Source organism: Gopherus flavomarginatus, chromosome 7 (genome assembly GCF_025201925.1).
Source record: "Gopherus flavomarginatus isolate rGopFla2 chromosome 7, rGopFla2.mat.asm, whole genome shotgun sequence".
In the NCBI taxonomy this organism is placed as follows: Eukaryota; Metazoa; Chordata; order Testudines; family Testudinidae; genus Gopherus; species Gopherus flavomarginatus.
The window spans coordinates 16612282-16626977 of NC_066623.1; the positions used below are offsets into that span (position 1 = coordinate 16612282).

At 42.1% G+C, this 14696-nt stretch overlaps 1 protein-coding gene across 3 annotated transcripts in view; it reads left to right on the top strand.

Annotated features, from left to right (window-relative positions):
* Positions 1 to 12713, top strand: part of ARHGAP26 (Rho GTPase activating protein 26) — a 533008-nt gene extending 520295 nt beyond the window's left edge. For all 3 annotated transcript variants that reach the window (XM_050962626.1, XM_050962623.1, XM_050962625.1), the window contains one exon: positions 5779 to 12713. In XM_050962626.1, coding sequence (XP_050818583.1) covers positions 5779 to 5867 — 89 coding nt within the window. In that variant the 3' untranslated portion in view covers positions 5868 to 12713. The remainder of the gene's footprint in view (positions 1 to 5778) is intronic.
* Positions 12714 to 14696: the final 1983 nt, after the last annotated feature.

A 14696-nucleotide genomic window follows, 5' to 3' on the forward strand; every position in this document is an offset into this window, starting at 1 on the left:
GCCCCCACCAGCTAGCTACAACAAGCTGCTCTTCCTGCAAGCAGTGGACAAAGCAGGCAGCTGCCAAACAACTGCACAACTTTAAACGAGCATGTTCCCTAACTGATCAGGAACATAACAACTTTAACCGGAACAACTTTAAGTGAGGAGTTACTGTACTGCATAGTTCTGATTGATTGCTATTGAACTCACTTGAATACGAGTAATTTTACCAGGTGACCCGTGTTCAGCATAGGGAAATATGGTCACCCTAGTTGTACTTTGTCTGTGCATGAGTGCACTGTCCCGTGTCTGATGCCGTTTTTGCTCCCCTTTCCACATTTTGGATCTCATAAATAAACCTCCATTATAAGGAAATTCAAGGTAATCAAAGCCCAGATGCAGAAGCAGCAAAAGCTAGTGTCAACTTTCCTGATTCCTGAGCAGCTTTCTAGGTGAATGTGACAGAGACAGATTAGCTTTTGAATATTGTACCAGAGCTGCACTATGACATTGCTGTAATGGTTCCTGCCCCAAATGAAAAGGGGGAAATGAGTGTCTTACTCTGAACTGTAATATTCATGTCCTTTTTCTCCTACACATTCCTGGGACTTGGGGTGGGTAGACTGAAATCAGTTCGTTTATGGGAGTTGTTCCTAAAAAGCATAGATTATCTGTTTCCTCCATCAAGAAAAAGGAGCAAAAATATTATGCATATTGGAATTCTTCAGTGTTGTCTTGGATATAGTTGCATTATATGGAAAGGATTTTCTACCACTTCCCAGACTGGCTTGGACTTTATTTTCATGTATGTTGTCACTTTGGAAGCAGCTGCCACATTCTCTTTTTGTCCCCTTCTTGTTAATTAGCACAGTCCCCTCTTTGAGCTTGTGACAGAGGCCAGCAACTAAACAGGTACAAGTTTGATTTAAATATCGGGCGCTTGCTAGATAAAAATTGATGGATTGTTCAAGAAAAAACACAGATAATTCCCTAATCACTTAGTGTTTTCCTAATAACTCTAACAGATAAAATGCTGGTCCCTGGGAAGAAATTAAATAGACACTGTCTGGTTGTTGATGTCCTAGTTTTAGTTATTGTGATAATGAAGTTTTTGGGAAGCATAATATTAATAGCAATGTTTTCAAATACTCTTTTGAAGGTTGACAGTTTTTTTCTTTGGATTTAACTAGTCTTCTGCAGCATTTGCAGTGCAAGTTTCCCTGCATTTCTCAGAACACTGCAGAATCTTTATTGTATTTATCCTCACATGCAGCTGTGAGGTAAGGAACTGTTATTAGCCTTTCTGTGCCTCAGTTATCCCCAAGGTCACACAGGAGGTCTGGTGGAGCATTGACTTGAACCTGGGTTTCATGGGTGTAAGACTAGGGCCCTAACCACTGGACCATCCTGTCTATGGCATATGTGTCAAGATGTACATGGAAAGAATTTTAATAATTCTTACATTTTAATAATCTAAAGCATGGGTTCCCACCCTGAGGCTTGTAAATAGGTATCAGAGGGTTTGCAACCACTGTGTAAATGGGAGGGGGTCCCCAGCTAGACAGAAGGAAAGTCCTGGAGGGAGAGGCGGGGGAGTCCTTGTTAGGGAAGAGGTTAAGAACTATTATCTGTCAAGTATTAGTGACACAGGGTATGTCTACATCTACAATTTTGCAGCGCTGGTTGTTACAGCTGTATTAGTACAGCTGTATAGGGCCAGCGCTGCAGAGTGGTCACACTTACAGCAACCAGCGCTGCAAGTGGTGTTAGATGTGGCCACACTGCAGCGCTGTTGGGCGGCTTCAAGGGGGGTTAGGGGAACGCGAGAGCAAACCGCGGGGAAGCAGGTCTCCTTCCCCGCGGTTTGCTCCAGTGTTCCCCGAACACCCCCCCCCCAAGCAGGTCTCCTTCCCCGCGGTTTGTTCTCGCGTTCCCCGAACCCCCGTGCAAGCAGGTCTCCTTCCCAGCGGTTTGCTCCGGTGTTCCCCGAACCCCCCTGCAAGCAGGTCTCCTTCCCAGCGGTTTGCTACGGTGTTTTTTGAACCCCCGTGCAAGCAGATCTCTTTCCCCGCGGTGTGCTGTCACGTTCCCCGAACCCCCCTGCAAACCGCGGGGAAGGAGATCTGCTTGCACGGGGGTTAGGGGAACGCGAGAGCAAACCGCGGGGAAGGAGACCTGCTTCCCCGCGGTTTGCTCTCGCGTTCCCCGAACCCCCCCTGCAAACCGCGGGGAAGGAAACCTGCTTGATTACCAGAGAGGCTTCCTCTGGTATGCTGGGATACCTGTTTATTCCACGGAGGTCAAGAAGAACGCTGGTGAGTGTTTACACCTGATGACCAGCGCTGGATCACCAGCGCTGGATCCTCTACACCTGAGTTTCAACGGGTGTACGGCCAGCGCTGCAAACAGGGAGTTGCAGCGCTGGTGATGCCCTGCAGATGTGTACACCTCCTAAGTTGCAGCGCTATAACTCCCTCACCAGCGCTGCAACTTTGTGGTGTAGACAAGGCCACAGATTAGGAAATGTGGTCAATAGTTTTCATTAAACCTAACGTTCAGACTTGATTTTCTAAAGTTAGGTGCCTGTGTCTAGCCACTTATTTAGGTGCCTAAATAGAGACGTAGGGCCTGTTTTCCATGGCTGCTGAACATCCACAGATCATGTGGTCTACAACAGGAGTTGTGGATACTCAGCATTTATGTAAATTGGCCCTTAGGTGAGTCATTTTAAACGCACATTTAAAAATGTTGGCCATATTTTTAGCGACTGTCCCTTTAAATTAACCTAAAAAACATCTTAATTGTTGCTGCCAGGTGCTGTGATTTGTAAGCTGTAAATGTGGAAAAGTTGTGTTCTTTTTGTATTCTCATTTCATACACTAGTGGGGAGAAAATGCTGTTAAGATGCTCTCTAGCACCTATCGTATGCATGATGCATTATCATACAGCATCGTGAAAGAAATTTAATGTCTCTCTCAGGGATATTAGTCATTTTTAAAGGAAGAGAAGAGTAGTACCTGGAACCCATATGACTTTCAATAAAAGCTTTATCCTGAGCCCATTTACTGAGACCTAGAATTTGAAGATTGTGCAAACCCTCGCTGTGGGGAAAGACCGCACACGGGCACACACAGTGGCTGGACCTATTCTGCTCAGTACAACCATTTGCAAGCACAAGCGGTGAGAAGCCCTTATTCACATACAATGTATGCTCCCTCAATCACAATTTCAAAAGTTTCTAAGGAGGGACGGGTGTTTCCTAGGTGCCTGCCAGAGATAGACACATTGCTGAAAAGGGATGCCCTTTGTGACACATGATCAATATAGGAAACTTTGTGCTATGGATAGTAAATCGATGTCTAATCAGTTTTAATGGGCATGGTCAATTTTATTCAATCTAAAAATTAGCCTGCAATGGATCCCCTGGTGAAGCTGAGCCCTTCTCTGGGACTCTGGTCAAGTGCATTTCCTTTCCCAAACTAATCACTGTAGCCTCTGACAATATAAAAAAACAAAATAACACAAAATTGCAAGAAGTCCACCCACCTCTTTAAGTGACAGCATTATATGTCTTAAAGACAAGTAGATGTCTTCACTGTAGAAGGATTCAGTGGCCCATTCAAACCCCAGTTAAACAGTGATGCTGAGTTACCTGGTTTCTTTTCCCTTCTCCTCCTGCATCCCAATAAGTACGTCTCCCTACAAGGTGTCCCCCTAAGTAGTGCAGAATGTAGACCACATGGGGCATTGGTGGGCATGTAGCAGTCTTTATTGGCAACTGGAAGGTCTTTTGGTAATTGGAAAGGTGTCTGGGCTTTCTTTGAAGATTTCGTAAGGGTTTCATGGGTGAACTGAGATTTCAAGCAGGCGGGATAGCTGTGAGTATGTTGTTCAGGGAGAGATTATGAAGGTTATCTGCTACTAGAACAGAACTGAGGGGGAAGTTTTAGAACAGAGTTTGGGTAGGCGGGAGTAAGCAGGAGTTTTTCTTTCTTTTGTGGGGCCCATTTTTTCTTTGGAATTCTCCCCAGAAACCATGTTATTAGAAAGATCAAAGCCAGGAAATTCAGATAAATCTGAAAGGTTGATTGGCTGTCGTCATCTGACAATTTACCATGTCAGAGCATGGAATATTTTTGTGCTTGCATCAGCTTAACCCTTGTTTATAAAATAAGCATTTTCCCAATAATTTGTTCCATATCCTAGTGTTATGTGACTGTGAAGATAAAATACTACAGCATCCTACAGGAACTGCACAGAATGTCTCATTTTATAGAAGTGATACTGCAGTGTTTTGATTCCTTTCTAGAAAATGCTAGTATTTTTGTTTATGGAAGCTGGTGAGGCCCAGACCAGGAAGTGCAGAATCATATGACAGTGTGGCTAACCACATTTTTTGAACTTCAAATAAGTCTTAGCTCAAGGGTTGAGGGTATTTTGAATGCATTGTCATATCAAAACATTCTCTACCACCACCTCCCCCCCTGCAAAAACTCTCACCCCCGATCTTACTGGGAAACTTGTTCTTTATCTGGGTGCTTGGCTCTTTGTCCCTGAGTCTGTATTCAGTGCAGAACTTGGAGGAGAGAGTGTTTTTCTAAACCAAGCCCAGGAAGTCATGTTAATGCACACAGCAGAGTGTGAAAGAGCTTTAATTTCTCAACTTCTTTAGAAAACTAGTTTATATAATTAAAACAATATTTAAAACAAGACAGCAAGGCCCAGTTCTTTGCTGAGAGTGGCTTTTATATTATCAGCATACAAACAGCAATAGCTCCTTCATAATTCTTCCTTCTTTCTCCTGACCAGGGCCTGTGACCGGGCTTATATAATCCTCTCGTCATCACAATGGTTTCCCCAAACAGAAAGATAATTTCTTCATGCCATGTTAAAAAAAAACACATGCACAAAAAGCAAGCCAAAGCCAGGTTAGGAAGAGTGGACACAGGAAGAGTTCTAGATGCCACGATCTGAGTGGACAGAAGAAGGAGAAGACCACAGCACAGGATGGGAGAGAGAAGAGGAGGAAGTTTTAGACCACAGGATCTAGAGGGACAAAGTAGGGGAAATGGTTTTAGACCTTGGGGTCCGGGGGTGGGGGGAAAGCAGGTGTGTGTACCCTGAGGTCTGCAGGGAGGGAGGGGAGAGGAGAAGCCATTTTAGACAACAGGATCCAGCGAGAAGGGAAATGGGAGAAATTATAAACCTAAGGATCTAGAGAGGGAAAAAATGGAAAGAAGCGATTTCAGACCTGAAGTTCTGGTGCTCGGCAGTTTGAATTTGGGACTCTGTAGGGATGGGGAAATGAGAAGCAACCTCAGTATCTGAAGAGCAGGGGAAATGGAGAGGGGTTTTTAGATCAATCAGCTGCAGGGGGAGAGCGGAGGCCGCTAAGCAGATGATTTAGACCCCAGGCTCTGGAGACAGAGGAAAATGAATAAGAGACTTTGGAAATAGGATACAAATGAACCTCTGGGATAATGAAGTGGGTGGCCCCAGGTTCCTAACAGTTGCCTCAGAAATTTGCATTTCTCCTGTGTGGTAGAGAGGGGAAATGATTCCAATACTGATCTCTAATGCAAGTGCAGGAAATAGCTTCTTGTCACCATTGTCCCGGAGAGCTTCAAACCACAGCAAGGAGAAGGGAGGCTTCTTTCTCTTTGCTACTGTACAGGAGAATTCAAAACTTGCCATAACTGAGTGAGATTGGTTGTGGGTGAAAATGTTCTTATTTCCTTTCCACTAGAAAATGTCCCTTGTAAGCTTGATGTTAATATCCTTCTGTTCTCTCCTCAGTTCATCCATCTCAGGAGCCTGGCTGGTTGGAAGGAACCCTGAACGGGAAGACAGGACTAATCCCTGAAAACTACGTGGAGTTCCTATAACTTTGGGCACAGAAGCAACACTGCTAAGCTTTACATGGTATCCATGACAACTGCTGATTAGAGTGTTGTAGATCATTTGCTCTTTACTACTGTGAAATGCAGGGTGAAGGACTTTCCAATTCCTATAGAAATTAATGTTTATACAAATGATAATGTATATGTCTCCTTCGTGATCTATTGTGGTGTGTGCAAATATACTGCAGAAGGGGCGGTCAGAGGCTCTGTGGAGGTCATTCAACTTCTAGTAAACGTGTGTGATTCCTACAGCCACTGCTCCCACGTTCTCAACTTTGTTCCTTTTGTTGAGCCATTGTATCAGCGAAGTGCAGGAGCTTAAAAAGGCGCATTAATACCCATTTCAGGGCCCTATTCTGCAAACCCTTGATTTGAACTGGTAGACCCACTGACATCAACCTTGACTTCAGTGGAACTGCTTATGTGGGTACTGTTAGAACAAATCCAGGGTATGTAGATTGGACCTTAAACCACCATTTCACATTGTGGGGAGGAGATTATGTTGGAGAGAGGAGGCTGTTGCCATTTCTTGCTCACAAATTCTCCCCTCCTTGTTGAATCAGCAAAAATCAATCTTTTATTGGCTAACAGCAAAGCAATCTCTCTCTCATATAGCTGTGAGGAGGGGAGAGGTTAAGGTACTGTTTACATACGTCAAACCACTAAACATTTCTGCAGCAGCAGTTTACACAGCCCTGAGCCATCTTTGACGGGATTCAGTCCAGTCTCAACAAACGCAACACACCATACCCTGGTGCTGATGATAGCCCTACTTACTTAGGATTATATTTTTTTAAATGCCACTGTTTTCTGATGGTGAAAGCAAAAACAAAAGAAGTTGAATGATCTCTGTGGGGTGAGTGCAAGATCAGCTGTGAATTTTCAGTGCTCTGAGCATCAGCACAATGGATGAGAGAATATTTTGGACCAAACCTTTCATAACTTTTTTTTTTAGATTTAGATTTATGCTGAGTAAACATCTGTGATCTGTGCAGCCGGCATTTCCTTCTTGGAAGGCAAGATGCAGCTCATGATAAATACCACTTGTTTTGTGTGACTTGCTGATTCGTATCATCACTTACCAATGCACATTGTAGAGAGAGGAATCCATGCTTACTGAATGCCCGGGCCACTCTTACGTCAATTTTCATTACATTTGCCACTCACTGCAGTTGCTTTTATAGATGGCGTCTTTGCTTGCAGCCTAGCATATAGTCCAGTGATGCCAAGTCCGTGCAGTACTGATTATACAAAGTAAATCTTTTTTTAGCTATATAAGCATTTATTGTTCATGTAGCCAATTGAAATTCTAAGGAAAACAAACAATTAGTCCTTCCAGTGTTTTTTATTTTCCCCCTCTGCGCTGCCCTTAGAAAGTCTTGAAGCCTCCTCTGTTGAGTACCCAGTTTGGGACAGAGTCACTCCAGTATTGTGTTGTTCTCAAGAAAGTTTTTTGCATAGTCCTTAGCACAGCTCAGATTATATTTGAAAAGAAAAGAAAAGTCAAACTTTCCTGATATTTTGGCAAGTGCTACAACATTTTATAATAGAAAATCATAAGAAAAGCTGGCGTCTTGGCAGGAAGAATTATTTTTCTAGCTATCACATTATCATGCAGAGATGGGATTTAGGAAATGGATTTATTTTCTGTTTTAATTATTTTTTAAGAACATGAGTGCTTGAATTGCTGTATGTTTTACTTTTTATTATTGGAAAAAATCATATGTAAATAGAATAATTCAAAATATTATAAGGGAAAATTCTGTTTGATATTTGTAGCGGAGCTGTAATGAGCTAGATGTTCCATGGATATTTGAAACCAGTTTACAGGGAAAAACACACAGGCATACAACCTAACCTTTAAACATGTTGACCTTTTCTTTCATTTTGTCATGTACTATGCCAGCCAGCTGGATTGAGTTTTTGCTCACTTTTTAATTTCATTTACATTAATTAAACTTCCTAGACTTTGGGGTTGGAAGGAGACAATCTAATATATATTATACATAAAAGATACAATACATAATATATATATTTATTATGCCATCACGCGCATATGTGTGTGGGAGAGATTTAATGCACACACACGCGTTTGTGGGTTTTCTCAGAAAACTGGAACCAAGCTAAGGGCTTTCTTTACTTATGTCTATATGTGACAGAGACGAGAGAAAGTATATCTTAGCTTTGTGGCCGTTTGCTTGTCTTTCCTTCATCAAAAAAATAATTAAAAATTTAGAAATTGTTGAAGAAAGATAATGGAATGTTTAGGATGAAAAACAAGTGATTGGCAGACCTGTGCAGAGGGGGAATGGACAGATTTCCAGCATATCCAAATTAAAAAAAAATAAAAAATAGCTAAGTACATTACTTAGCTAAAGCTCGCTCTTACTATTCACTGATTGACTTTTAGAAGCCACTGGTACCTGACTGTTCTGGGTTACTTTAATGTTATACTTGTGAGCTACACAGTGTGACTGTCTGTGAACAGATTGGTAGATAAGATCATACCCTCTTTGGACAGGACTGGTTAGATTGTCAGGAAAAGTAACTGACTATAACTAACTCTGTCCTATAGTATTTTCTGGTTTGAAAATTAATCAAATTAAGAGGATAAAATGGTGGGGGGGGCGGGGTTAGGATTCATAATGGGATAGAGGAGGGGTTGTTTCACCAATATGTTGTGGATTTAAATCCACCCTCACATGTTAGCAGCTAAAAAAATTTACCAGCTGATTTCTGTTTGATCTCCTGTATGAAATTACTTGGTTGGTCTTCATCCGTATCCCAGGGGACAGGTGTCTGCATTGCAATATTCATCACTACGATGAACCCACATTGGCCTTTGTGTTGACACCAACATAGAAAAACCAAAGATTTTGAATGGGCAAGGGAGAGTGAAATAACTTTTCAGCTCAGAGGTGAAGGACACCCCCCACTGCAAGCAGGATGGTATAACGTACACTACTATTATGCTGCTATGCTGAACCTGTTCTTTGGGTAGACAGAAGGTTTCATCCTCCATGACTGTCAGTCAGGCAAGTTTGTTCAGTTTTGTCCCCTCAATGCAGATGATGTCTGGGTTCTATGGCCCCTCCCTCACCTGAAGAGATTGAGCTTCTGTTTCTTTGGTCTCTGTCCAACGCTCCCAGTCATTAGGTAGGCTGACATATTTCACCATTAAATTCAGCTGAAAAAATGTGGAAGATTTAAAACACAAAAAGAAACCCATTTGCTTCTCAAGACAACCTGTCTGAAAGTAATTTGTTTCCACAATGAGTTACTTTGAAAAAAAATAAGCTGGTTCTGTGTACTTAGCTCTTGTAATCAGTTCTTTTTAATGACCCTGCCAGAGGCCTCATTTAAGAGAATGGGAGTCATGCAGTTTGAACCTTTGGCAACTGTTTTTAAAAATATACTCCTCCTTGCTCAAATGGATTCAACGGCCACCAAACAGACCCATTGGCTTTTTACTGCTTGATACGGGTTGTATCAAAGTGATCATTGATTTCTGTGGTATTTAGATTATACGGGTGAAGGAGTTTGCCTTTGTTTTAGCTTTTCAAGGAAAACTGCATTGCAATATAAAACATAATGTAATTGATATAGGTAACATTTTCAAAACCTTTTAAGTGACATACTAGCCTAAAGCTATGTCTACACTTGCCAATTTTAGCACAAAAAGTCAGGGTTTTGCGCAAAAACCACGCCAGCATGATCACTGGAAATCCACATTTTGCACTGGAATGGCTGAGTTTCAGCGCAAAAATAAAGCCACTCCAACAAGAGTCTTTTTGCTTTTTGAGCCGATGCTTTTGCACTGATGTGCCAGTGAAGACTCTTGATTGTTTTTACTGGTCTAATTGCCCTCCGGAGCTGTCCCACAATGCAGAGTGGGAGCACCCACTCTTTGAAACTCAGCAGTCCTGCCTACAGGTATACGCCTTTAGCTCCGTTCTGACAGCCTGTCACTACCTGAGACATAAAACAAATCATTACTATGGAATGTTCCGACTGCCTCCCACAATGCGAACAGAGGCAGGCAGACAAAATGTGCTGTGCAGAGTCAGGGAGGGAGGCAAGGGCTGAGGTCGGGGCCTCCCCCTGCCTCAGGATTGGTTGCTTCCGGCGGCTATCTCACACACACAAATTCACCCCGCCACAATAATGATTTGCTTTGTGTCCCAGGGCAGTGCATAGCGGGATAGCTACCACAGTGCGCTCTTCTCCTCTGCGATGCAAGTGCTGCATATGTAAACACACTCTGACGCTTGTGAAAAACAATGTGAACACAAACCGGCGCTTTTCTTTTAGTGCTTTTCTATCACCAACACAACTGTCAGTGAAAAAACTCTGCAAGTGTAGACATAGCCTCAGTTCTATTTTCACTTGGGCACCTAGTGCCTTTCAGTTAGACAATGGCCAGGTCCACACCAGAGTGTTTTGCCTGCATATTGATGTCCGTTAGAGGTGTAAATTTTGCAACATAGCTATGCCGGCAAATGCCTCAATGTTGATGCAGTCATACCAGTATAAAATCGCATTTGCTGGTATAGCTTATTTCACTTGCAGAACTGGTATAAACTATACCAATAAAAACACTGAAAAGCTGCATGTGTATTGGGAGTGTTTTGTCAGTGTAGCTTTACCAGCAAACCTCTTTAGTGTAAACTAGGCCTTAGGCCCCTAAGTGCCCAACTTACTTTTGAAAATGGGTCCCAGGCTCCTAATAATGTTACCCTATCCCTCATTGCAAACAAAAGTACATTGCTGATGTTTTTACAAAATGTCTTAATGTTAATTACCGCATCAAGTTAGAAGTTGCTTTTGTTAAATGTAAAGATCAAAACAAAATTATGAAAATGTTGTGAATTTCTCCCCCTTTTGGGACAACTGGATTGTTTTTGTCAAATTTCAAATTTTTAAATTAAAAAAGGGAAAAGGGGGAATGATAGTTAATCCTCACTACTTGTCATTTATGACAAAGACATTAAAGGTGTTATTCAAAAGCATCAGAAAGCAGCGACTTTCAAAGTTGCTGCTATATATATTCTATCCTTTATTAATTTTTAAACGTGTGTTAACATTTTGGCAAAAAATACATATTACCATAATATCCATAATATCTGTTGAAACAAGACATCAGTAACAAGTGCTAGGGTGAAATCGTGCCCCCTTCGATGTCAGTGGCAGCCAGGATTTCACCTTTAGTATCTAATATAGCACAAATAAAGTATTTAATAGAGTCCTGGGGATGAAGATCTTAAAATCACCTTGGTTTAAATTAAACAGGTAAGGCTAGAGGCCTGGTCTTTTGATCCGTAAAAGTCAGGTGGGTCTTTTCATTGATTTCAATGGACTAGGCCTTAAGAGAGTTAATCTCGAACTCCTGTAAGGCCCAGATTCGTTAAGGCCCCAAGCTGTGTAAAGCTCAATTAAAGTTATTGGTCCTATTTTTGGAGTAAGGAACTACTCAATCTGCGTAAGGGTCTCAGAACCTATCCCTAATCAGTAGGTATCAGAGATTCCTATTCAACTCTTCTTAGTCAGACATAATATTCCCTCCTCAATGGGAGCTTTCCTGAACCGCTATAGCCACCTGAACCACTATAACTAATCACAGCAGTTTTCCTTCAATAGCTTACTGTAGTTGAGCCATTAAAGGAGGGAGGGAGATATCAAGAGAAAATAAAATCTCAGTGTAAAAATGCCATTTTGAAAAGCTTTATTAATATTTATACCAACTATTTACAATATACAGCTACATTCTTTAATACCTTAACAAGGATGTCCTATAATGCTGTAGTTATCAGTGTTTAACAGATATTATGCAAAGCTGTTTAAAAGCATTTAATGAGATATGGAGAGTGTTAAAAGCAATGTGGGTGCATGTTTAATACATGAATGAAGGTTATTTTCAAGCCTCCTGTAAATGCTGTATAAGGTAATAAATATTAATAAAGTCTTTATAAATGGCACCTCCATGGAAAATATCCCATAAAAATTGCTGATTTAAATGTCAGATTCAGTGTTTTAGTTTTGTAGGATTCAGTAATTGTAAAATGGTATGTTGTTTGGGTGTAACTATTTATTTTAATCTTTACAACCTGGCACAGAAGTTCTGAAAGATTCACTCAATGTGTGGCTCTAATGCAATCCCTGTTAGCAAGTTCATTATGTTCCATTCTTTGATAGGTTTGGGTGATAAGCCATGTAGAGTGGCAATATGATTTTGAATTAAATATCTGTTCTACTTGCTGCTGCTAAGCTCCTTTCTATGGGAAAGGATGGACTACAAGCTTGCACTTGAAGCAACCTTTTCATTTTTGCCAGAAAAGAAGCTATTATGTAAAATATGCTCTCTTTTCAAAGGTTGCCAGCTCCATTCTGTGCTACACAGCTACACTAATCAGTACCACTCTCTCACCTCTCACCCCTCTGTGATGGTCAGACTTTAAATTCAAAAGACATCAGTGGTGACAGTCACAGAAGAGCATGCTCATCTCTGTGTTAAGCTGACCACAAACATTGCAGTTGTTCTGTGATAACTAATCATATCAAACGTGCTTCTGCAGTGGTCCTTAATTTAGTATTTTCTCAGCATGCTCCCCATCCACACAAACCTAATAGCACAGGTATGGTAAGATTGCCTTTTCTCCAATCTTTTTTTGTCCTTTCTTTCTAGGTCACAGGTAGCCTGCAAGCCAAAACTGTCCCGTTGAGTTCTGCAGTGCAGCCAATAGCAACCTCATGTTGAATAGGGAGATTACAGGTGACAGCTCAGAGCTCTATCTCGAGCCAACAGCAGGCTAAGTAGCAGCTACTGTACATGTATCAGAGACAGTGCCTGCTTCACAGTCATTGTGTTAGATTGTCACTTTTGAAAACCTTAGTTTTTATGTGATATGGGTCTGTCAGTTGTTACACTCTGGCAGTTTTCTTCCCAGAACTTCACTTCCCATATGAAAAAGTCTTGTAGAATTTAGTAAGAATGAAACCGAACGGGTTTCGTAGAAATTACTTTTACAGCCTATGCTGTTTAATAGAGAATGAGATCCTGTCATTAGACTTCTGTTGGTCGGCTTAAAGGTTATCATTCTCCATTAATTCTCTGTTAAAATCTATAGGACTTTGTCACAAGGGATCAATTAAAAATGAAGACTTTATAATTGTTTTATTCAAGCAAGAAGGAAATGCTGAGAAATAAAAAGAATGACACACAAGGTTAAAAGAAATAAAATGCAGCTATTTGGAGTGTGTAAAGAAGTCCAGTTTACATCTCCAATATTTGTATTATTAATGCCATACTTTATTGTGTTCTAAGGCAGGGGTTCTCACAACAAATTTTTTGGTGGCCTTGGAGTACGGCCACCAACTCTTGCTGGTGGCCACTCTGGCAACTTTTCCTAAAATTCTTTAGGAGAAACAAATAAGTATGCACATCAAAATCCTTGTAACTTATTTATTGCTAGCTAGTAAGTCTGCTACTGTGAAAAGTGATTTTTTTGTACATTTGTTAATATCACTTTTCACAGCCTCTCAGCTAGCTAACAAGCCTCTGCTGTGAAAAGGGATAGTAACACTTTTCACCACAGACTTACTCAGCCCCCGCAAGCCTGGGGACAAATTAAGCCCTGGATGGGGAGGTGGATAGGCAGCAGGGACCAGGGGCGATGAGGGGTGGGAGAGGCAGGGGGGAGCCAGAGCCTGAGGGATGAGGCCCCAGGAAGGAGCTTGAAGCCCTGAGGCTGTAACCTAAAGCCCTGCAGACAGGAGATGGGGTCTTCCGGCCAGGGGACATGGCTGGAGCCTGCCACCCCACCATCCCAGGGCTGAAGCCCGAGCCCCATCACTCCTGGGAAGGTGGGGAACTCACAGGCTGTCTGCTCCTCCAGGGTTGTGCCCCAGGTGTCTGCAGAGGAAGGCAGGGCCCAACCTCTTCTGGCAGCCCCAGCAACCAACACCAAAGTGGCACATCCAGAATCAACAGGGAGGGGCATCTGCTTTGCCCTCTCGGTCACTGCCCAGGAGGCTGTGGCCGCCAGAAAAGCCCCTGGTAGCCTCATGCAGCCACAGTGGCCGCATTTGCGAAACGCTGCTCTAAGGAATTACCGTACTTTACCATCTATCTACTATCCTCTCTTCCCCAGCTCATCCCTGTGTTGCAGCAATTCAGCAACTCCACTCAAGCATTGCCTCTTATTGTATTGTAGGACAGCAACTGATTCTCTGTTCATATGAAGATCTCTAGCAAAACTTCCCATTAGGATACCAGTGCCATGTGGCAGCTGTTAAAATTCCTTTGCTTGGAAATCTGAAAACTGATTATGCTTCTCTTGCCATGGGAAAATGCAGAGGGTTTGTGATGAACGTCACTTGCTCCCAACCTGGATTTGGAGCTTTTGACTCCAAAGCAGACCCTGAGCCCCTAGCAACTTTCACTTGGGTCTGTGAGGCATGGACAGCCAAAGAGATGCTGACATTTTATTCTTTGGAAGTTTTTAAGAACTGTTTGCAGCTAATGGCCAACTGTTCCAAACCTGAGTGTCTAACATTAGTCACCTAAACTTATATTTAGGTTTGAAAATGGAAGTTGTGGGGGCTCAGTCTCTGAAAAATCAGACCACCTGGGGAGATGCACCCAAGTCTGCAAACTTTAGCCCAAGTGCCTTATTTCCCTTTACTATGGCACTTCTCCATGACATGCTAGATGAGGCTGTATGGAGAATGCTGCATGAACAGTACTGGGGTTGAATGATTTATTGTCCCATGCTAGAAATGATCTCATGACTTCTGCATGGGAATTTGTCAGGTCAT